At 58.6% G+C, this 22,041-nt stretch overlaps 2 protein-coding genes across 3 annotated transcripts in view; one reads left to right on the forward strand and one right to left on the reverse strand.

Annotated features, from left to right (window-relative positions):
• Positions 1-5,893, forward strand: part of ATF6 (activating transcription factor 6) — an 81,641-nt gene extending 75,748 nt beyond the window's left edge. For both annotated transcript variants that reach the window (XM_056355566.1, XM_056355565.1), the window contains exon 16: positions 3,461-5,893. In XM_056355566.1, coding sequence (XP_056211541.1) covers positions 3,461-3,669 — 209 coding nt within the window. In that variant the 3' untranslated portion in view covers positions 3,670-5,893. The remainder of the gene's footprint in view (positions 1-3,460) is intronic.
• A 445-nt stretch (positions 5,894-6,338) lies between these two features.
• On the reverse strand, positions 6,339-21,053 carry OLFML2B (olfactomedin like 2B). The gene is given in 9 exon segments (XM_056355564.1): positions 6,339-7,938; positions 8,240-8,416; positions 8,883-9,506; positions 10,445-10,673; positions 12,356-12,532; positions 16,138-16,245; positions 19,761-20,024; positions 20,821-20,869; positions 20,871-21,053. Coding segments are annotated over 9 exon segments (2,325 nt in total). The 5' UTR covers positions 20,966-21,053; the 3' UTR covers positions 6,339-7,336.
• Positions 21,054-22,041: the final 988 nt, after the last annotated feature.

Below are 22,041 nucleotides of genomic sequence, written 5' to 3' on the forward strand. Positions count from 1 at the left end.
GGAATAGCGCAGCTGAACATGGCCACTGGGTTTAAGCTGGGCCTCAAGGCAACAGGGCACAGTTCTCACTGCCGTCTGAGCCATGGGCGCTGCAGGTGTGTGCCCCTACCCTGTGGCAAACATCAGCTCGAGTCTCACTGAAAGGCCTTTGCCCAAGTTGCACTGCCTTGTCTGTCATGAGCAAAGAGGAGCTCCGTTGACATGTGTTGGCTGCCTTGTGGACCTCAGCTCTTTAGTGAGGGGTCGCAGTCTACCCTAAGGCGCTGCAGTCATGAACAGGCACCTGCAGCTCACAGAAAGGCAGGGCCAGAGGGACCACGAGTGGCTGCGAGTGCCTCTGCAGAGCGAGGGTCAAGTACCCTGGGTCTTGTCCGACAGGCGGTCACCCAGCCTGTGCTTCAAAACTGCCAGTCACGGAGATGCTGTGGTCTCCTGAGGTAGCTTCACACAGGGCTTGTGTTTCCTTGTCATTAGAAACTTGGTCAAAGATAAACCTGTTTCTCTTGAACTCGAGTTGGTCATTTCTAGTCCTGCCTTGCTGTTGGCTTATCCACAGTGATCCTCTGCAGTCCTCAGGCTTTTTCTGCAGTGCTTCTGCCCAGCCCCATTTTGTACTCGTGTTTTCCAATTCTCCTGAGCATTGTACTTCGCTCTCGCCTTGGTTGAAATGCATCCTGAAGATTTTGGACAGCTTCTCTGTTTTATCGAAACTGCAGTCTAATCCAATACTCCAAGGTGGTTGAAATCTCTCCAGTTTTGCATCTTCCAGAAATCCTATAAGTATGCTCTCTGTTCCTCATCCAGGTCATGAAACAGTTTAATGGCATCAAGCTCAGGATGGAGCCATGTGGAATCATTTTTGCAATGCCTGCCCCTTTGACAGTGAGCTAGTCTTTCCAAACAGCGGATCGTGCCGGCTGCATTCAGGTCACGTTTGCCTGTTGTTTTGCTGAGAGCATCACGTGGGCTTAGGCAGAGCATCAGCCCCTCCACCTTCTGGGCCAGGGTGGGCCGGGCAGGGCTGTCCCGTGGTGGCCAGCTGTCCCAGGGCCGGCACGGCGTTCAGACTGCGCCTTGCGATGCAGCTGGTCCAGGTGCCCAGCAGCATCACCAAGCAGTAACTGCTGTCTTTGTGGGAAATCCCACCTCCTCTTTTAGGTCACTTCGGTGCTAATGGTAATGGGAAAGGCTGCTAGAAACGTCTGTAGTGGGAACTGAGCCATTCCTGCTACTGTCCTCATCCCTGTGAGGTGAGACCCTCTGCAGAAGCTCCCTGCAGCAGTTCTTCATAGACAACACCTTCAACCCGAAAGGGGAAAGAATCAGATACCTGTCTTTAAACCTGAGCGTACAGACACCGGGCAGGATTCAGGCACTCTGTGGATGTCCGAGTTGGGTGTGTGAGCCCCCTCCGTGCCTGCTGGCCAGAGGTTCGTTGTGAGCATGATCCCTCCCAGCTATCATCTCAGCTGTGGTGGCCTCGGAAGACACAGCACCTCTTGCAGCGGGTAGCAGAGCTGTGGCTTACTGCATCGTGGTTCACTTAGTCGCAGGGGGAGCCTGTGTCAGCGCGGGGAGAAGTGGGATCCCAGCCGGCCGAGATGGGCCGGTGTTTCCCATGCTGGGCGCCGCCACCCACACAGCACAGCTCCCTCCCTCGCACGGGCTGCTCCCTGGGATTGCTGCTCTCCTCCGTGTTGTGTAATGCCAGGGACCCTAATGATACCCCGCCGCGCTGGCTGCTGCGGGCAGATGTGGGAAAGCCTTACTGCTTTACCGAGAGGTTTTCCTGGCCCTGGCCGCTGTCCCATCCCACCTCACCCACTTGTGGCTTTGGAGCACGTTTTCTCACATAGCCAGGGTCCTATCAAGCTGTCGTATGCAATGTGAGAGCTGAGGAGCGGTGTTTTCAGCTTGCTGTGTCGCAGGGAGCCAGTCTGCTCCCATTTGCTGCCTCCAGGCTCTTTGCCCCTCACAGCTGCCCCTCTGCTGCCCCATGCAACCTCCTGTCCTGAGCAGCACCACCAACCAGCCCAGCCCCCTCCACCATCTTCTCCTGAGCCTGTCGGGTGGGAACCAAGAGCACATCCAAAGGATGAGGGAAAGGGTGACCTGGAGGAACAGCCTCTAAAAGGGTCCCAGCTGGGCATACGGCACCCCGAGCCATGGTAGGGCTTTAGCAGCAGCACTGTGCCTGGAAGGGATGAGGTGCTTGTCAGGGTGTTGGGGTCAGCAGCGCAGACATGCACAGCTGCTCCTGGCCTCGGTCGCTCGGTGGCACATACGGAGCTTTTTCCATTTCATTTCTGCAGGTGGGAGCTTTGATTTCCCTTGCAGGCTCTCAGCCCCCTTAGCAAGGGTTTGCTCCTGCTTTTCATTACTACACCAGACATACTTGATCTAATGGCTTCTACAGGTGGCGTGGGGTACAAGCAGGTCCAGCCCCGGTTGTCAGCTGTCATCCAGAGTCAGATTTAATCCAGGAAAACAGTAAAAATCAGTAATGTATATTGCATTCCTCCAATCCATACGCTTTCCATTAGGTGATCTTCCATCCTCCTTAGCACAGAAAGAAAACCCTGCCGATGGCAGTCTTCTGACTCTGAAAGGCGAGGATTGGTCGTGCCTGGAAATCCAATCTCAGCTCTCACATTCCTGGACATACTGTCTATGCAGGGAATAGTCTCCCACCTTTAAATCCAGGCAGCAGATGCTAGCCATGTGCACAGCCCCTGCCTGTAAGCCCAGCAGCTTCTGCAGCAGCAGATGTGCCCAGCCTGGGGCCGCGCTGGGGTGATGCAGCCCGGCATGCCCCTGTGCTAGGGTCCCATGCACTAGCCTGGGTCTCCCTGTGTCTGGAGGTCTTGGGGTAATAATGGCCTTGGCCAGTGCCACCACAATGTCATGCAAGTACAATAGGATGGTAATTAGGGACAGTTAATTCTTTCCAGAAATTGCATTTTAACTTTTTTTTTATTAATAAGCTGGTGAAGAGATTCCTCTAGATCCTCAGTGTCAAGGGGGTTACATACCTTTTTTTAAGAATACATACGTATTCTTAAACCAATAAAAAGAAAGCGAAACGTTCAGCTTGCTTAAGTAAGCCCTATCTTCAATCACCCCTATACTTTAGTGGCTCAAGAACAACAGTTCAGTATTAAAAGTTACACAACGCCAACTCCGTTGGTAATTATGTGCAGATGAAGAAGGGCAGAAAAAAAAGGACAGGAATTTCTACGTGTGACTGCACATGCTAAGCGTGGCCTGGGCCCTTTGAGTTTGGGGCTGCACTGCCTGAGATGGAGCTCCATGTGTTGAGCTGCAAAAAGAAAGGGGGCTGCCGTCCTCTACCAGACAGAAGAAGGTCCAGAAAGCTCTCTTCTTGGTTCTGTTGGGTCACTAGACTACAGGACTAACTCAAACTTTTTTTTTTTTTTTTTTTTTGTCCTTACTTTTGCAGAGAATGTTATCAATGGGCAGGACTATGAGGTGATGATGCAGATCGACTGTGAAGTGATGGACACCAGGATCCTCCACATCAAAAGTTCTTCTGTGCCTCCGTACCTCCGAGAGCAGCGCAGAAACCACACCGACACCTTCTACAGCTCGTCTCCCTCCGTCCCAGAGACGCCCCATGCCCTGAGAGCCATTGTCAAATCCCTGCAGTAGCTCCTGCGGCATAGCGGCATGGCCTGTGCACCCGGCGTGCAGCAGGTCCTGCTGCCGGGCTAAGCCTCTCTGCTAGCAGGTCCCTGGGGCTCCTGGCCCTTCGGCACAGCAAGGGCAGGCCCACTTAGCCCATTCCTGCGCCTGACCCTATCCGGTGGCCGCATCCTGCCCATGGATTATACAGCTCAGCTGGCCCCTTGCCAGGAACAGAGCCACGCAGCGTGCAGTGCCTGGTGACAGAGGTGCGGGTGAGGCATGCTGCTGCAGTCTTGGGCTCTGCATCAGCTGCAGGTGCCCAGGGCTGGCGTCGGGGGGCACGTGGGCCATCCTTGATACTTATGCACTGTGTAAAATTGTTGGGTTTGCTGGTTCTTTTGTTTTGTCCCTGTTAAACCACCTCTGGAGGTGGGGCGCTGAGCACTGGGGCCCTGGCCCAGAGACACCGCTGAAGGGCCCGTGCTCGGGATGAGGCTTCCCTCCCCGCAGGGCGCTCGGGGCAGCAGGAGGAAGCGGTGTCCAGCTCCCAGCTGTGGGTGTGGGGACAGCCGCAGGCCTGCACCCCAGCCCCGGCCCTGTGCCCCAGGAGCAGGAGCAGGGGCATCCCTTCTCTGCCAGAGTGGCTGTGCCGAGCCTGGCCAGGCAGCCCCGCTCCTCGGCAGCCCCGCATGCCCGCCCAGATCCCTGCCCGAGCAGCCTCCCTCGCCGGGACGCCCCGGGCTGCTTCCCAGGGCTGCAGCAGTGCTGTGGGGCAGCCCAGCCCCAGCAGCCGGTGGGGTGGTGGGGAGCTGCGCTTACAGTCAGAACACTACAAGCGGAGCAGCCTGCGCTGCCAGCGGGGCGGGGTACACATCCCTCCCTCACCTGCCGGAGCCCTCCTGTGCCCGGTTGCTGCCGTCCCCAGCCCGCGCAGCAGCGTGGTGAGCTGGCAGGCAGCTGGGGCTTTGCCCAAGGGTGGTGATGTACTGCAGTGTTTCTAAAGATTGTACTTTCGTTTGGATTTTTCGTTGGTGTCCCCCCCACCCTTCCCGTTTTGTTTGGGATTTGGTGCTTTGTTGTTTTCGGGGGGCAGGGGAAGGGTGTAATATTTGATGCTTTTTGCTGCTAACAGCCTACAGAGCAGTGCTGGCCCTGCTGGGGCAGAAGAGCTGCTTCATTTCAGCGGGACGCAGCTACAGCACCTTCTTCCTGAAACCCAGCCCCAGAGACACGCACACACACCCCCACGCCACCCCTCCTCTGCCCTGCCAGCACTGACAGCTGCCCGTCACGCAGCAGGGGAGCATGCCATTTGTCCCCAAGCACTGAACTACTAGACATGGCTCTTGCTGCAGTCGCCTGCTGCTGTTACAGAGCCTACTGCAGAGCTCTGTTTAATGGTCCCAATTTTGTCAGCCAAGCCCTGGGCCAGAGCTGGGCTGAGGGGTCCGGTGCACGGTGCACTGCGGTGCTCAGCTGGGATGAGGCGCCAGCAGAGCATCGGCCTTTTGTAATGACTTCAGCATGTTACTTTTTTTTCCCCCCTTTGCATTTAGCACAGATGACGGGCTTCAGTTTGACAGCCAGCTGCCTTTCCTTCATTGTCTGAACCACTGACCGATGTGGATTTTTTATTACTGTTGATAATTATTATTATTTGTGTGTGGCACTGTTAGGAAATAAAGGTTGCTCCTCCAGCAAGACAAACAGCTCAGCGGAGGTGAGGAGGAGAGCGAGGAGTAATACACCCCTGTGAAGTATGTGCCTTGCAACACTATGGAAAAGCTTTGCCCTTTGCCACGTAGTCAGCGTGAGCTGCACAGGCCCCCGTCCCCTCGGCGCTCGCGCTGCTGGGAAGCAGCCGGGCTCGGCGAGGGGTTTGGCTGCGCTCCTTGCACCAGTTCCTTTTCCTGGCCCTCGGCCCCACCTGACCGTGGGCCAGCTCACACAATAGGCAAAACCCAAAACCCCAGCGGTGCCCCAGCCGGAGGCGCGCAGCTCCACCACAGCCCTGGGCAGAGGCTGCTCCGGGAGGGTGTTTGCCGCAGGGGAGCTGGGGTGGTGGGCGCACAGCCTGGCACGGTGCAAGGGGCTACTGTGGGGGGCCAGGGGCTTGGGGGCAACTGCGGCACTGCATCCTCAGTCAGCACCCGTGGGCTCCAGGGGTGGAGAGCACCTCTCGTCCCGTGTAGCTCTGTTTGTGTCCCTAGCACTGAAGGCAATAAAACGGTTCTTTTATTTATTATTATTTTGCTTGTTAATACTGGCTTACTTAAGCAAATGACTAGAAGGGCAGCGCTGTCTCCCACTGTCTCTTGGGCCGCAGCGCGGCTCTGCTCAGCACGGTGCTGGCACTGCCCAAGGTGTGTGCACCCAAACTCCGCTCCTGGGGAGGGGGCATCTCACCCAGAGCCCAGGGAAGAGGAGGCGGTGAGGGGTCTCAGCGCAGCCCGAGGGTGACTGCAGGCACGAGAGAGCCAAGCCCTTCGCAGGGCTGGCCCCAGCCACGCCACCCTGCCCCAGGGCCAGGGCCCAGCAGCCTCCAGCCACCCCGAGGCCCCCTCCAGCACCGCCCCTTGGTGTGTCAAGCAGCACTCCCCCAACCGAAACCCACCCCAAAGCCCCTGTGTATTCCTTCTGGGCGCCCAGAGGGTGAGCCAGACCCAAAGAAAGTCCCGAACAGCTGCAAAGGTACTTGATGTTTTATTACTGACAGCAGGTAAATACAAGGTGCTGCCGGGCAGAGGGGCGGGGGCTGGGTCTCCATGAGGGGCTCCCGATGGCCAGCAGCCAGGACCAGGGCGAGCACGGCAGCAAGAGGGCACGTGGGAGACGGAGTGGCAGTGGGATGGGGAGCAAGGGCTCCCCTTGCCCCGAGGGGTCCCCCCAGCCCCCCAGCCCAGCGCCTGGCCGAGCAGAGCCTTCGCCCAGCAAATGCCAAAAGGGGACTATTTTGGGTTACAAAATGAACAAATAAAAGCCATCTACACGTATTTACAGTGTCCCCCTCCCACCGCCAGCTCGCTCCAGACGTGAGTCAGGGCTCAGAGTGCACCCGGCCCCCCCAGAGCATTGCAAAGGGCAGAGCCCTGGCCGGAGGGGACAGTCCTCGGCATAAGTGCCAGCACCAGGGGCTGTCAGAGCTGAGCTCACAGCCCCATCGTACAGCAGGATCTCCAAAGGGCCTGCTGGCAAGGTGGTCCCGAGAGATGGGACTTTCCCACGGGACACACACATCCTCCACCAGGACAGACAGGCACGGGCGTCCCGCTGGGACCCAGTGCCTGCAGCAGAAAGGCCAGCTTTGCACTAGTTCTGGGTCTCTTGCTGATCATCTTTAGCTAAAAAAAAACAAACCAAAAAAACCCCACCCTCATCAGGAGGACCATGTCTGGGCCACCTCCTCCTCCTCCCAGGGCAGGAGAGCTGGGTCTGAGCTCCTGAAGGAGGACCTCCTCCCTGCAGGAAGGGAAGAATCCAGAAGCAAAATTACAGCAAACACAGAGAGGGTGGCTCTGGCCGGGGGATTGATCTACAATCCACCATAAAAAAAAAAAAAAAAAACCAGATTGAAACAAAACCCATCATTTACTCTTTGATTTGTACAAAATAACAATAATAACAATAAAAATAATAATAAAAGGTGCTGGTGGCCCCTGACTCGCAGTGCCCCACTGTGGGGGGTCGGGTCTCAGTAGGCAAAGATGACATGGTAGGTGACTTGGTGCCCATTGTCCCAGGCGTAGAGCAGGCGGTCCTTGGGATTATAGTCTATCTGCGTGGTGTAGGCGTACTCGTTCTCAAAGAGCAGCCGGGGGATGATCTGTGTGTTGGTGTGTGTGTCAAAGGCGTAGGAGATGTTGGCGTTCCTCTTGTTGTAGCTGTCAACCGCGTACAGGACCCCACAGATGACAAAGCAGTTCCCGTAGAAGTTCTTCCGCAGCCCTGTCCGCCACGTGGTCTCCTTCTGTGTGCTGAGGTCGGCTGCATTCAGCTTGCTCAGCACAATCACCTCCTGGTTGAAGCCCTCATAGCTGATGGCCGGATAGATGACCCACAGGCCATTCTCATCCACGGCAAAGTCCACATCCGAGTGGCCTCGCCACCGCCATGGGGTGGACTCCTCGTAGGCCACGTCGTGCAGCATGGCCCAGGCGGCCACATACCGCTGCTTCAGGTCATATTTGATGATGTTGCGCGTGAAGGCCCGGTTGTAGTAGAAGGAGCCGTTGTAGACAACGTGCCCTGTCCCAATCCAGCTGTACGGGAGCTTGTAGGAGTTGCTCCAGCGACCTGCGGGGCAGAGACACCTTGCTGGCAAGACCCTCCCTTTGCTTTGGGGTTGGTGGCCCTGCCACCAGCACGCTCCGCCCTCCGCACTGCCTGCACTCTCTCCCCAGCCACCAGCCCCAGCCTGGCACGGTGACAAGAAAGTCCAGAGCCACCGCAGGAGCCTGACCAGCCCCATGCTCCAAACCCCACACGCTGGGCACTGGCCCCCAGGAGGGAAGGCAGGGCATCCCCGCACGGTGCAGCATCCCAGGGAACAGGGACACTACTTGGACCAGCAGATCAGTGGATGGTGCAAGCCTACCTTGCTTGAAGTTGTCAAGGTTCCTAAACTCCACCAGCGTGTTCCCATAGTAGTAGTTGGTGACATAGATCCGCTCCTCCCGGGCCAGGGGGTCCTTCATCCAGGCCCCCTCATTGCGCCCATAGGTGTTCTGGGTGGTGGGCCCCGAGATGGTGGACAGGGTGTCCTTGCAGCGACCTGCGTGGACAGAGAAAGGCTCGTGAGGCTCGAGGCATGTAGCCATGCTCTCCCTGCTCCTGCTGGGGGACATCACCCCCCGCCCAGCCCCTTACCCACCCAGCAGGTACCCCCACTGCCGCAGCCTCAAGAAGCCCAGCAGTGCCCGCCAGACCCTGCAAAGAGCTCCCCACGTCCTCAGCAGTGTCCCTGCCCCAGTGGAGGCTGCCGCCTGTCTCGGGTCCATCCCCAGGGAGGCCTCGTTCCGCCCTGCCCAGCCCCTCAAACTGGAGGAGACTACAGGAGGTTCCAGAGTTAACAAGCAAGTAAACCTGGTGCCCCAGTAAAGTGCTGTCCAGCCTCGATCTCCAGGACACCTCCCACCCATGAGCAAAGCCAGGTGTGCTGCGCCTAGCAGGACAGGCTGTGGGCAGGAGCCAGCCCCCACGCACACAGCTGGATCAGTGCAGGACCTGCAGGCACTCACCGATGATGTTCCTGATGTCCTCCTCTTCCAGGGCCTGCTTCGGGGTGGCGGGGATGCTGGGGCTCACTGGCATCGCAGGGGTGCTCGCCTGTCCCCAGGCTCCTGAGCTGCTCTCTGGGGCAGGGCTTGTCCCCACGTCCCTCGGGGTCCCAGCAGTGGTGGGAATGGCAGGGCTGGGGACAGCGGTGGTGGGGACAGCGGTGGTGGGGACAGCGGTGGTGGGGACAGCGGTGGTGGGGACAGCGGTGGTGGGGACAGCGGTGGTGGCTGCAGACAGGCTCACTGTGGCTGTGGCCACCACTGTGCTGGCCAAGGTTGCCAGTAGCTGCGGGGTCGCCTCCTCTGCCAGCCCCACCGAGGCAGTTGTGGTCTCCGGGGTGGGGGTCAACCTGCTGACAGCAGTGGGGTCTGGCGTGGGCCCCAGGGACGTGGCAGGGGACAGGGGCACTGTGGCCGTTGCAGCAGTGTCGGCGGCTGGCGGGGTGGTGGGGTCGCTGCCGGGGGTGGGTGGCCATCCCACCGGGGAGGGCTTCCTCACGCCCTCACCTGCCCTGCTGCTGGGCCTCAGGAGCTGGTCCTCGATCAGCAGGTCCACGGTGTTGTCCCCACTGAACAGCTCATCCGCTGCCAAACACAGGCACGGGTGTCAGCCCCACAGCGAGCAGGAGCAACTCCCCCACAGCCCCTCTGCACTTGCCCCACCGCTCTGGCTCCTCCGCCTGCTCCTCCAGCCTGTCCTGGACTAAATCCGCCGCTTAAATTCCAGCCAGAGAAGGGCCGCATGACCTGCGGGGGCTGACGATGCCCACGTTAGGAGGTCAGCGAGACCCCATCACAGCCACATCCACCGCTGCAGGCTGGGCAGAGCAGGAGGTGACAGAGAGCGATTCCGTCCTGTCAGCTCCCAGAGACGGGGCAGGATGGGGACACAGCCATGGCGCCCAGCCGGCTCCCATCCACCCAACCCAGGCTGGAAACCAGGGCACAGGGACCACCTGGGCCCCCCGGCCACCCTTTGCTCCTTCATACCTCAGGAGCCCACGCGTGGCTGTGCTGGCCCACCTCACCGCTGAGCTGGCTTTGCAGAGAAAGGGCACTTGCCCTGCTGGCCCGTGCTGCCAGGCACCGACGGTGCTGGGGGGCTGAGCCCCAGGGCTCTTGCCATGGCCAGAGCCACGAGCAGCAGCCAGCAGGAGCTCAGAGCTGCCTCCCACCACCTGGACCACTGCACAAACCTCCCTGGGTGCCATCAGACAGGTGGATCTGCAGGACTAACACACATCAACTTTTTGGAAAGGTGCTGGGTGTTTTAAACCAAAGCAGTGAGCCGTTTCCTTAGCTAGCAGGGATCTGCCACCAAATAACGATGCTGCCCTGCTCCCCCCCGCAGGGCACAAAGGCTGCACAGTGGTGAGGTACCAGCCATCCCACCTCCTCCTGCCTCCGAGCCCTCCCTGCTGCCGTGACCCCACGCGCTTTGCCCAGATGTTCCCAGGGGATGAGAAAGGACTTGAGGGCAGACGCTGGTTTTGCTGTGGGACGCAGCTGCAAACCTGACTCACGTTGCTCCTCGATGTCATTCTCTGACTCCGTGGACTGGGCTTTGTAGTAGGTGACCCCTCGGATGATGGTGGGCTTGGAAGGAGGCCGGCTCCTCACGTGCAGTTTCCTCTGCAAGAGCTGCTTGGGTTTGTCGTCCTCCGGAGAGAGGTGCAGCTCTGCAAGGGACTCAACAGAGTTGATCTGCTGGGAGATGGTTTCATCTTTCAGGAATTTTTCTTCATATTTTCCCTGGAAGAGATACAGGAGGTTGTTATGGGACGGGTCAGAACAGCAGCGTTTTGGGGGATGGGGCAGGTCAGGCTGGCTAGCCAAGCGCAGGTAGGATGCTCGGTCCTCCCTCCTTTCTCAGGGTCACCTTCTGTCCCTGCTGCTGCAGGAAACCCTCCAGGAGACAGCAGGGGTGGCTGGCCAGCATTGCCTCTGCATGACCCCAATGCCTCCCTGCAAACCCGGGACCCTGTGCTCCGTAAGGCTGCGGGACACGGGGGCAGCATGCAGGGGTCCACCCACACCACCACCACTCGCCCACGCACCCGACGCACACCCCCTCGCGCAGCGGGGACCAGTGCCAGCAGCCCATCTGCAGGAGCGTGCGACGTGACCCAGCTCCAGCAGAGCAGAGAGGCCGAAGGCACCGTCCCAGCAGAACTGGAAAACCCCCTGCGGGGCAGGGACCAGGAGCTCCATGCTGAGGCAGCCACCTCATGCCTGAAGGATTTCATCTCATTAAAGGAAATCGGAAAGACAGCCCCAGGGTTGACACGGTGCCCATTTGGCTGAGAAGATGGACCCAGGGTTCCTTCACAACCCTGCTGCAATTAACAGCGAGTGAAGGGGAACATTGGGAAATGAGGTCACTCGGGGTAATAAAAGCCCGGCGCTTCGCTCTCCTGCCTGGCCAGGGCTGGCTCCTCTCCAGTGGGCAGTGGAGCCTCAGCTCAGGTTATGGGGAGCAGAGGGAGAGGGGCCAGGCACCCCCCCGCCACATGCCATTCCCCCACATGCTGACCCCCAGTGCCTGCGTGGGAGCCCACCCCTGTCCCCACCAGGGCTCGGGGAGCCCACCCCAGCGTAGGGCCCACAACCCCCGCTCTCAGTGCTGGGGGGTCGCACGTGCAGGCTGTCCTCGCTCCCAGGAGCTGAGCACCCCTGTTTGGAGCTGGAAACGATGTGGCACTTCTTCCCCCCTCCCCAGACACCTCCTTTTGCCCTGCAGAGGGGACCCTGGGGTGAAGGCAGGACGCTCCAGGAGCCACCCAGCATGGCTCAGAGCAGCACGATGCCAGGCTAGATTGCACCACCGAAGCAGCCAGGGGGTCAGGACCCTCTGGGCAGGCGTTTTCCCAAAACACCTCTCTCTGGGGCTGCAGAGAAACCACTGCCTCAGGCAGGGGATGTCCCTGCACTGGGACCCCCTGCAATCTGGGGCTGGGTGTTGGAGCCAGTGGGATGCCCAAGGCTCTGCCCGGAGCCTGCCAGGCACAGGGGCTGCCTTGGGAGGGGTAATTGCCCAGGAAGGTGGGCGACAGGCTGTCCCTCCACCGAGCCCCCAAGCCCTGCTAATCAAAGGCTCCACGTTTCCCAGTGCTTCCCAGCCGGCCCCGCAATGACATCACGCTTCCCGAGCAGCGCAGCCGCTGCTGACCTCGAAAACCAACAGCCCCGTGGGAAGGGGGGAGGCCAGGAGCGCAGCCTGCTCCTGCTCCTGCTCCCTCCCACCGCCCGGCGCAGCTGGGCTCTGCCGAAAGAAGCAGGCTGGAGCCAGAGGCACAGAAATGGGGTCAGCTGTGCCAAGAAGAGAATAACCTGGGGCTGGTGGCCTGCCAGGGGCCACATCCAGGAGACACCCTCTGGGCTGCTTTGCGCGGCAGCAGTGACCTCGAGACATGCAACGCGCTTGGGGGTCGCACCTCTGTGTGCGTGTAGGCAGCCTCGGCATCCCGCTGCAGCGAGCTCTCGATGTCAGCAAGGCTGTTGGTGATGAGGCTGGAGCAGTTCTCCCTGTCCCTGTGGTGGGGATCCTGCAGATGCTCGTCCACGTTGGCTCCTGCCCGGTGGCCTTCCTGCATGAAGTTCCTGGATATGCCCTAGAAAAGGGAGAGAGGAGACTTCACCGCGTGTAAAGGGATGTTTTACCCACAGGGGATGCTCCACAGTCCCCAAACCACAGCCCAGGAGCCAGCAAGCTCTGTGCTCCCACCCTGGGCTCACAGCTGGGCTTCTCCATAGAGCTGGGCACTTCAGATGCTAAGAAGGTGCCCCTGACCCCAGTGGGATCCAGAAACCCCATCACTGGTGTGCACATCCCAGATCTGCTCTGCCACAGGGCCCCATGGAGCAGGAGAGTGGCCTTGAGGTTCTTCAACATCCATCTTCAGCCATGCTCGCTGGCTTACGGAAGGAAGAGGAAAAGACAAGCTAAAACATCTAGAGTCCCAGCTTCACCTCCTTTCCCTATGGCAGCCAGTTTATCTCCCATTTATTAAACCCACTTTCCTAGCAGGGTCCCGTCCTGGCTGGCTGCTGCCTGCCTGACCCCTGAGACAAGTCCTTGGGGTGGGCATCCCACTTTTCTGGTTTCTGTTCCCCCGGTCCTGCCCTGCCGCCTGGCCACCCATGCTTAGCACTGCTCCTCCCCACTGCTCTCCACTCCCACAGAAGAGAGGAAGTATTTGGGGAGAGGAAGAAAGCCAGTGACCCTCAGAGAGCTGTACTGGGACCAGGAGGGAGCTGGGGCTGGCTGCAGCTCATCAGGCAGCCCAGGGCAGGCAATCCCCTTCGCCCTTCTCAGTCCCCCAACCACAGGCGCACCTTGTATCCAAGGGGTTGTTGCGGTCTCTGCTTATCACTCCTTGGTCTTTTACATCTTAAATGGTGACAGTTTTGAATAGATGGCACATCCATCAAAGCAATTCTGCACAGAGACCGGGGCCAGTTCCCCCAATCCTTCATTTTCAATCTGCCCTGCCATTAATTTCTGCTAAAAAGCACTGTGACCTCCACCTGCGACCTCAGAATCGCAGCTGATGCAACAGCTGCAAGCTAAAGACAAAGCAGAGGAGCTGCCTCGCTAGCCAAGGCACTAGCCCTGCGGACCAAGTATTTGGGGGTTCCTTCCCTTTACCAACACCGTTGGTGTAAAATACCTCATTATACTGGAAACAAGTCGCAATACGTTCTCATCTCTACAAAAATACCATCCTGAGCTCAGTTAACCCCCAACCCCCTCCACGGGCATCTGAGTTCCCAGCCTTTACTCAGGAACTGAGAGCCACAGATTTGTCATGCAAGTTTTGAGGCTGAGCCCAATCACACAGGGACCCTGCAGCAAGCGTTTTGCTGTAGAAGGAAAAGGAACAGGGAATCTCATGATGCTCTTCTAGGAGCAGCGCAGAAGCAGCTTCGACACCAGCCTCCTTTTGGGAGGAGAACAGATTCCGACAGCCTTGTGTCCTTATCGTTTATTCTGTGTAACGGTTGTTTTATGGCCTGCTTCGGGATAAAATCTGCTCCCCCTTGAGTGGGGGGGCACCACCAAAGCCTGGCCTGTGACGCTGCTCAAGGCTGCTCAGCTGCTTCACTGGGGAGCAGCTGCTAAACGCGCACCCGCCTGGGAGGCTGATGCTTATAGAAGCCATGCCAGGCTCTTCTTCAGCATCTCAGCTGCCCATTGTATCAGATCCCACGGCCGATGCCGGGTGCAATCCTCCTCCTCCTCCTCTCAACAGGAATTTACGTGCTAACCCAGTGTTTCACACCTGCTGTCTCCATCAGCTTTGCCCTGCCCCAGCGGCACTGGGGAATCTCCATCGAACCCGGACCCCTCCTGCCCTTCTCCATCCTGCTGAGTGCCCGCAGGCAGCTTCAGCTGCTTGTTACACAATCCAGCAGCCCCGCTTCTGGGAAATTAAAGACCCAAACCTGTGAATTCCCCCATCCTATGCCTTCACTGCTCCATCCCTAGTCACCCTACTTCAGCCAGACCGAGCTTTCTGCCTGCCTGCCTCTCTGCGACGGGCTGCGAGCAGCACAGCCACACAGCAAGGTCACCCCAACACACCCAGACACACAAGTGCCACCAGCACTGCTCGTGCTGAGACCCCTGTGCAGGAACCAGCTAGGAGACAGGGCCGCTTTGGTACCGAAGAAGCGATACCCTCACGTGAAGTAATGCCTTACGCCATTTGTCAACACCCAAACTTCTAACCCTTACCTTAGCCTCTGACTCAGCCACCAGCAAGGTCTTTGAGGAACTCACTGGGCTGACATGCTGCATCAGTCTGGTCTGACCAGTTTAAAGGTGACAATGTCTAACAGCACCGTTTTCACTCAGCTAGTTTCAGGGCGAGACCAATTCATGGGCCACAGATCCATAAACGATACCCCAAAAAAAAGGCTCCTCCCCACCATCATCCCTAACCCAGCCGACTGTGGGTGCTAACCCTGATGGGGCCCTTTGCGTTCAGTGCAGCATCCCCTGCTCCAGGCGAGCCCAGCTTGCCATGCTGGGGGACAGGGCTCGCTCTGCCACCAGACCTGTGGCCACCAGTGCCGCAGCAGTGAAGCTCCACAGTGGGGACGCGCGGCATGGGGCTGGCGGCATGGTTCCACTTCCCCTGCTCCTCACCCCTAATCAGCAAAGACTCAGCGGCAAACCCAACGAAAACTGGAGAATACACTAAACCACAGAGGAAGAGGGTGGGATTCAAACAAAAACATTGGGGCTTTGTTATTTTTAGACCTCAAACCCCCTTTTTCCCCCTTGTGGGTCAACCATCGTGCTTGGAAACCCAGAGCCCCCAGGCAGGCATGCTCCTCTCGGCTGTCTCCTTCCTGACCCCGGGATGGAGCACGCTGTGCCTTCCCGAAACACTTTGCAAGTGGAATTTTGGCTTTATAAATCATCGCCTCTCAGCTCCTGGCTGCAGACGAACAGGACTGCTCCGCTCCGACAAGAATGTAGAATTACTGTCCCAGATACGGACCACGGGAGAAAACTCCAGTATTTAATCTGGCAACCTGTTCCTACATAGCTGAGCACAGCTTAACAGACTGCAAACCCTACGCTGGGCTAGCCAAAGAAATATTAAACTGTATGGAAGTGAAAATTATTTCACTGGAAGTCTGCACTAAGAAAAAAAAAAAAATTGAAGGTACGTTATATATCTTTTTAGGAGTGTTGAGGGTTCAGCTCTTTTTTAATGCAGACCATCTTGGTCCTTAAGGAATGTGACCTCCTTAGCTACCAGCAGCGCTGGGGAGCATGCCCCAGCACCAGCCCTGAGCCTCCTGCCCCCACATCACACAGCGCAAAAGCAGCCGGTTCAGAGCAACCGGCACAGGCAGAAAACAGAGACAAGGAAAAACTGAGCAGCAGGCTCTTCTGCCCCCGGGGAGGTGCTGGTCCTGGCGAGACCACAGCTGGGACCCCACACCCAGTTTGGGCCAGGAGGGATGGGGGGAACTGGAGAGGGTCGGGGAGGCTGACAGGGGAGGCACTGGGCACTGCCCACCAGGAACCATGGAGGGTCTAGTCTGGACAGTCTAGTCTAGTTTAGTTTCAGCCAAACAGTTAATTAACATTTCCTCCAAAAGGAACGAGGCTCTGAATGCACCAAAGGCACGAAGGACTCTATTTGAGGCCAGTCCCACCTAAGGCAATAACCTCGAAGGAAAGCAGGACTCATCTTACCTCCTCCAGCTTCTCCACCCGACCCACCAGCTTGGTTGTGACCGAGTGCAGCTTCAGAAGGTCTAAGCCATAAAAGGCACTTTCCAGCATCTCAACGATGGAAGACAGCTGCAAGGCAAAGGGAGCGCACCATCAGACAGAGACACTTGCTGCAAAACACCCTGCATGGTTTCTACAGCCAAAAAGTCAAGGGAAAGGCACCCGTCTGAGTGCAAGAAGTTTACTAAAAAGCAAGTTTTTCTTCAGGCAGCCCTGCGGCATTGCTGCTGCGGTCAGTGCACAGCATGCACAGCAACACACACCACCTCTGCAGGGCTTCAGGAGCACGTTTTGGGTGCTGGGGATTTGTAAGCACAGCAAGGAGCAGCACTGTCCTTGCCAGCTCAAGGCAGGCTCTCTCACAAGCCCAAAGGCTTAGCAACTCCATCAGTGACATGACTAGCAGCAAAAGAGGCAACAAAAGAACAGCATCTCAAATAAAAGTGAGTTTGAGATCAGACTCAGTTTGTGCCGTCCCGTGCTTTTTTCCCCCTGGAACAAGAAGAAACTTGTTAAAAAATTTTAAAATATTCACAAACACAAGAGTGAAGCAACTGAAACACAGTGCCAGCCTGGTAATAACAGTTTGCTTCCCTGGTGAACAGCTTTGTCAGAGGGGTGCTGCTTTCTTTTCGGCCACCCATTTCAGAGACACCCTGTATTTAACTCACCCCCTTCCCGCAGCGGGAAGGGTCACATCCCTGTGTCCTGTCCTGCATCAGCCCCTGCTCACCGATCCCGGGGATCCAGACAGCAATACCCTTGGTCTGCATTTCACAGGGTTCTCAGTGCTCACTCCACAGAGGACAGTGCTGAGGGAGGCACAGGATGGTGAGAAGGACTCCGGTACCATTCCCTGCCTCAGCTCCCACACACTCCTGCTTCCCCCAGTCCCACGTGTCCAGCGTGGTGCTGCAGAACTTAAAGCCCTGATGGCTGAGAAGTATTTTCAATGCATGGGAATCACTACAAGGTGACATTTTCTCCCAGCAGCTACAAACTGGTTGACAGAGCTCCATAAACATGGGAGAAGTACAGGCAGCACTGCTGGCAGCACTCTGAGTTTCCAGCCCAGCCTCTGCAGTCTCCCTGTGGAGCTGACAGCAAAGGAAAGATTTTTTGGGCCAGATAAAATGGCAGCATGTAAGAGACAAGGACTGTTTTATGGCTGTGCATCCACTTTCCACTGAGAACTGGACGGAGACGACCGATACAATGCGCGCAACCTGCCAGACAGCCACTGGAGACATACGCTTTCCCTCCAGGCTGGATAACTTCCATCAGCGCACAAAGGCTGCAGACTTTATTAACCACCTTCCAAATCTTCCTGAGCACAGGCTCCTTGCCCAGACTCTGCACCCAAGACCCCCAAAACGCACCCTGTGCCTACAAAGCAGAGGAGCAGCACGTTGCGATTTCACAAAAAACAGATCTTAGATTTCACTACCCCCCACCAACACTAAGGTGACCCTCCCTGAACACATCAGCTCGATGGTTCCTTCCCTTCACCCAGCGCAGACTTCGGCTCTCACTGCTCTAACGGTCCATGAATTCCCATGGGACCTTACTAAAGGCACAGATGGGACTGACCCTTCAGCTGGGATGCCCAGCACAGCCATTTGACTGAGTCAGGGTGTCCCAAGGGTACGTTCCTGTTGCCTGGGATTCTCTACTCCCTTCCTCGCTGTTCCCTCGGGGATGCATCCCCCCAGCCCACCCACCATAAGGAAGGGCTCCCACTTGGGGGAACTTCCCACGGCTCTCCCACACATGGGTCCCCAGAGTTTTTGTCTTGGAGCATAAGAAAGCCCAGTAGAACACAACAGACGTAAAGCACAACTCCATGTGCTTCCCACTGCTGGAGCGGGCAAGAACGATGCTGATCAGACCAGCACGGGCAGCAAAGCCCCTGGGGCCGTTAGGAGCAATGAGGTGAGGCGGCCTGGCTCATCCTTCCCAGCTCCAGCTCCCCCTCTGCCATGAGCACGGGAGCTGCTCCTCATGAGTCACGTAGGAACTGGAGCTGCATCCTCTCCTGCTTCCCAGCTTCTCCTACAAGAAGTGGCCGTTCCCAGCATGCTCGACCCCAGGAGGGGCTCTGTGCTCGGCGAGAGAGCCAGCCTGTTTTCACAGCTCCTTGGGTTTGACTTGCAGCAAAGAAAAACCCCACATGTGTATATTTGGATAAACCTTGTGAAATCGTTTGGCCGCAGATCCCTGCAAAACGAGCGAAGGAGCCTGGGCCAGTTCCTAGAGGACAAGCTTTCACACCACAGCTGGCTGTGAGCAGCTCCCCGGTGGGAAGAGGCAGCCGGAGCCAAGGGCCCAGCTCGCCACGCTGCTCGGCTCCTCCTGGAGGCTGCCCGGCTCTGGAGAGCACAGGGAGAGAGGTGTGAGCTGCTGGTGGAGCAGCTCTGCCTGCCGCCCGGCAAGGGACTACAGGGCTGGCTCGGTCACTTCGGAGGCTGTCCGCTCCCCTAGCCACTGAGGGCCCACCGCTCCTCATCTAAGGCTAAGCAGGACATCCTGGCTTCTCCTGCAGATGAGGGACCACCAAACAACTCCAGGCTGCGACTCCTCCTTCCCTGAAATGATGGATTGCCTGCCTGTGCCTGTTTATCTTCCCTAGCTGCAGGGGAGCTTGGACAAGAAGCTTCTAACTGTCTGCAGTCGGACAAGATGAAACACATCCTTGAGCTCCAAATTAATTAGAAGAAACCCATCGTGGTGGCCCCAGCGGCAGGCTGCCCCACACACCCCACCTCGCATGCTGCCTGCCTTCCCGCCTGAGCCAGGGCTAGCAGCACGGCCTAGGGGTATGTCCCATCACCTTGCACACGAGTGCTACCAGCACTCAGCCTTCTACTCCGGGCACTCCCCAGGGCTGGACCAAGCCAGTGGCCCTTCAGGGAGGGTTTCTGCTGCCCCGTACAGGTAACACACTGGAAAATGCAGCAGGGTCTGCTGCCAGCGGGTAGACCAGCAAAGTCAGCATCCCGTAAAAGTCACAAGTACTTAGAACAAACACTGTCACATTTGGAAAAGAGGTACATGTTACTAAAGAGATAACATACTGAACGGTATAGAAGCTTCATCACTGTAAAACAACAAACCCCATCCTGCCATCAGCCAGCTGTGTAACACACCCTCACGCTGACGCATCAGTGGCTCTCGGCCCTTGCAAGCCAGAGCAGCTTTTTGCGTGGGTCCTTGGGAGCCCCTCTCTGCGACAGGAAAAAGACCTGGCAGCTGGTGAGCGGAGCAGAGCCGTCCCCTAGGGACACTTCGACTGGACAAAGGGCAGGGAGCAGCCTAGTCCCTCCTGGGCTTCCAGCAGAGGCAGCCACCGGGGACCCCAAGAAGCACGGGATGAATCAAATGAATCATCGACTGCAGCTGCTGAAATCAATCCCTTAAGCTGAGCTTGATTTTTACATCAAACACGCAGATATAAAAGTAACTAAGAGATGGTTTAGAGACAAAAAAGTTTAGGAAAAAAGGGTTTTAGACAAAACCTCTGAAAGAAGAGGCTTCAGAAGATCCCCCCCTCCCCAGAGAGCCCTGTATTCAAGCTGCTCTCCTACCTTCAGGTCGCTGCTCTCTGCCTCCCGCAGCTTCTTCAGCCTGAAGTCCCCCTCGCAAGGGTTGAGCGCTGAGGGGGGGGCCACGCACGCACACTTGCAGCTGGGTCCTGACGTGATGGTTTCCACCGTGTAAAAATCCTCCGCTTTGTAAGTGCCCTCGTTAATCCTTTGGCAGGCACCGCGGCCCAGGGGTCTGACCAGGCATTTGCACCGACAGTCGGAGCCTTCGGACACCGCCTTCACCTTGTCGTAGTCACCTAACAACTGAGCACAGGGCACCGGCAGTGAGCAAGGGTCTCCTCTGCCACCCGCCCAGCAAGGGACAAGGACACTCTGTGCCTCCAGAGCCAAACAAGGACACTTTGGACACCCTGAGCCTCGAGGAAACTGGCCAGCTCTTCCCAAAAATTCACTGACCGGGAGGTTTTCTAGAGAGCACAGAGCTTTCCCATCCCTGCCTACACGGGGAATAAAACCTGCCTTCTTCCAACAGGGTATTTTTTTATTCCACTTCGTGCAAATCGGACCAAGCCGCTCTGGTTTGCAAACAGGAGGGTTTAACACACAAACCCTCCCTGCTGGATTTTACCACTCCGTGTCCACCAGACCCCAGTAAGTCACCTGCTGCGCTGAGCAAGGTGGGTTTACACGGTCGAAGAGCACGAGTGTGCGCCGGCTGGGCGACCCACAGCCACCCGTTAGGCAGCTTAACTGGTGGCAAAGCAGCATTTCTGATTAGCCCCGTACAATGCCAGGAATTTCCTTCACGGAGCTTTGCAGGCAGCGCTTCGGGAAGCCCAGGCACACAGACAGCCCCCACTGACCCCCGCCAGCCGCCTCCGAGGGCTGGGGGCAGCGCACAGCGCGGCCCCACCGCGTCCCGCCGGCGGGGGAAGACCCTCTGCACACAAAGAGGCTCCACCCGGGGGGCTCCCCCTGCCCCGATCCTCCCCCCCGCAGGCTGCAGGACGGAGGCTGGGAGCTGCCCCCCCCCCCCCGGGCCGTCCCCCCGGGCCATAAGGGTCCCCGCAGCCCACCCCCAGCACCGTCCGGCCGGTACCTGAGAGAGGATGTTCTCCTGGTTGTCCGCCTCGTCCTGCAGCGGCTGGGGGGGGGGGCCCGGCCGTGCCGCCGGGGGGGGACCCCGCCCGGCAGCCGGCGCCCAGCGCGGCCAGGCACAGCAGCAGCGGCAGCGGCCGAGCCATGGGCGGGCGGCGGAGGGGCCGGGGCCGGCGCGGAGCCGCCGCTGCTCGCTCAGGTGCGGCGCGGCGGGCGCGGGCGGGGCCGGGCTCCCCCCCCCACGCCGGGCCGCCCTCCCCGCTCCTCCCTCCGGTCCTCCTCCCCCCGCGGCGGGGGGGCCGGGGCGGGCGGCGGGGCGGGACCGGGGCCGCCCCGGGCGGTGCTTCCCACCTGCGGCGGGGGCCCCCCGGCGGCTCCCCCCCAGCCCCGGGGCTGCCTCCGTGGCACAGGGCGAGCCCGGCTCCGGGGACGGGGGGACTCGGACACAGTCTGCCCGCGGCAGGTCCCGCACGTGGGGCTGCCCCGGGGGGCTGCGACCCACCTTCCCGGAGCGGGCGCACCGCAGCGAGCCGGCCTGCGCATCCCTGCGGCTCGCCCCGGGCTGCTGCGGGGTGGAAAGGCACCGCAGCCCGCCCGGCTCCTGTCCATCCCCTGCCGAAGCCTGGCTCCCTCCTCCATGTGCTTGGGGTCACATGCCTCGATGGCATGGCACAGCAAGGCATGTCAAAGCACGGCATGGCATGGCACGGCACGGCGTGGCACGGCACGGCGTGGCACACAGCGCCTGTGGCTCTCCATTAACCCGGCGTGCGCTGGGAACATGCCGCAGTTCGTGTCTCAGAAGCCAGGCTCCCAGCCATGAGCGCAGACCTCCATGCACTCACTCAAATCCCAGCTGACGCCATCGGGAAGCAGCCGTGCTCTGGCAGCCCCGCATCCTTCTGCACCTCTTGCCAAAGGGAAACGTCCTGGACGTGCTGTTCCCGGGGAAAGCATGGGCACAGCATCCTCCGCCATGTAGGTGTCTACAACAGGCCTCGCTGACACATGAAGCAACATGAGATACTCTTACAAACGCACCTATGCAATCAAAGACACACCAGCACTGCGCGCCCAGGTGTGACACAGGTTCACGTTTTCCTCCAAACCTGCCCCCAGGTCGGAGGGAGAAGCCTCAGGCACAGTGGGTGGCACAGGAGGCCACACCAACGCTTGCTGAAGCACGGCTGTGCACAAGCGAAGCACCCCCAGACCTTAATGC

The sequence above is a fragment of the Falco biarmicus genome, chromosome 11 (assembly GCF_023638135.1).
Source record: "Falco biarmicus isolate bFalBia1 chromosome 11, bFalBia1.pri, whole genome shotgun sequence".
In the NCBI taxonomy this organism is placed as follows: domain Eukaryota; kingdom Metazoa; phylum Chordata; class Aves; order Falconiformes; family Falconidae; genus Falco; species Falco biarmicus.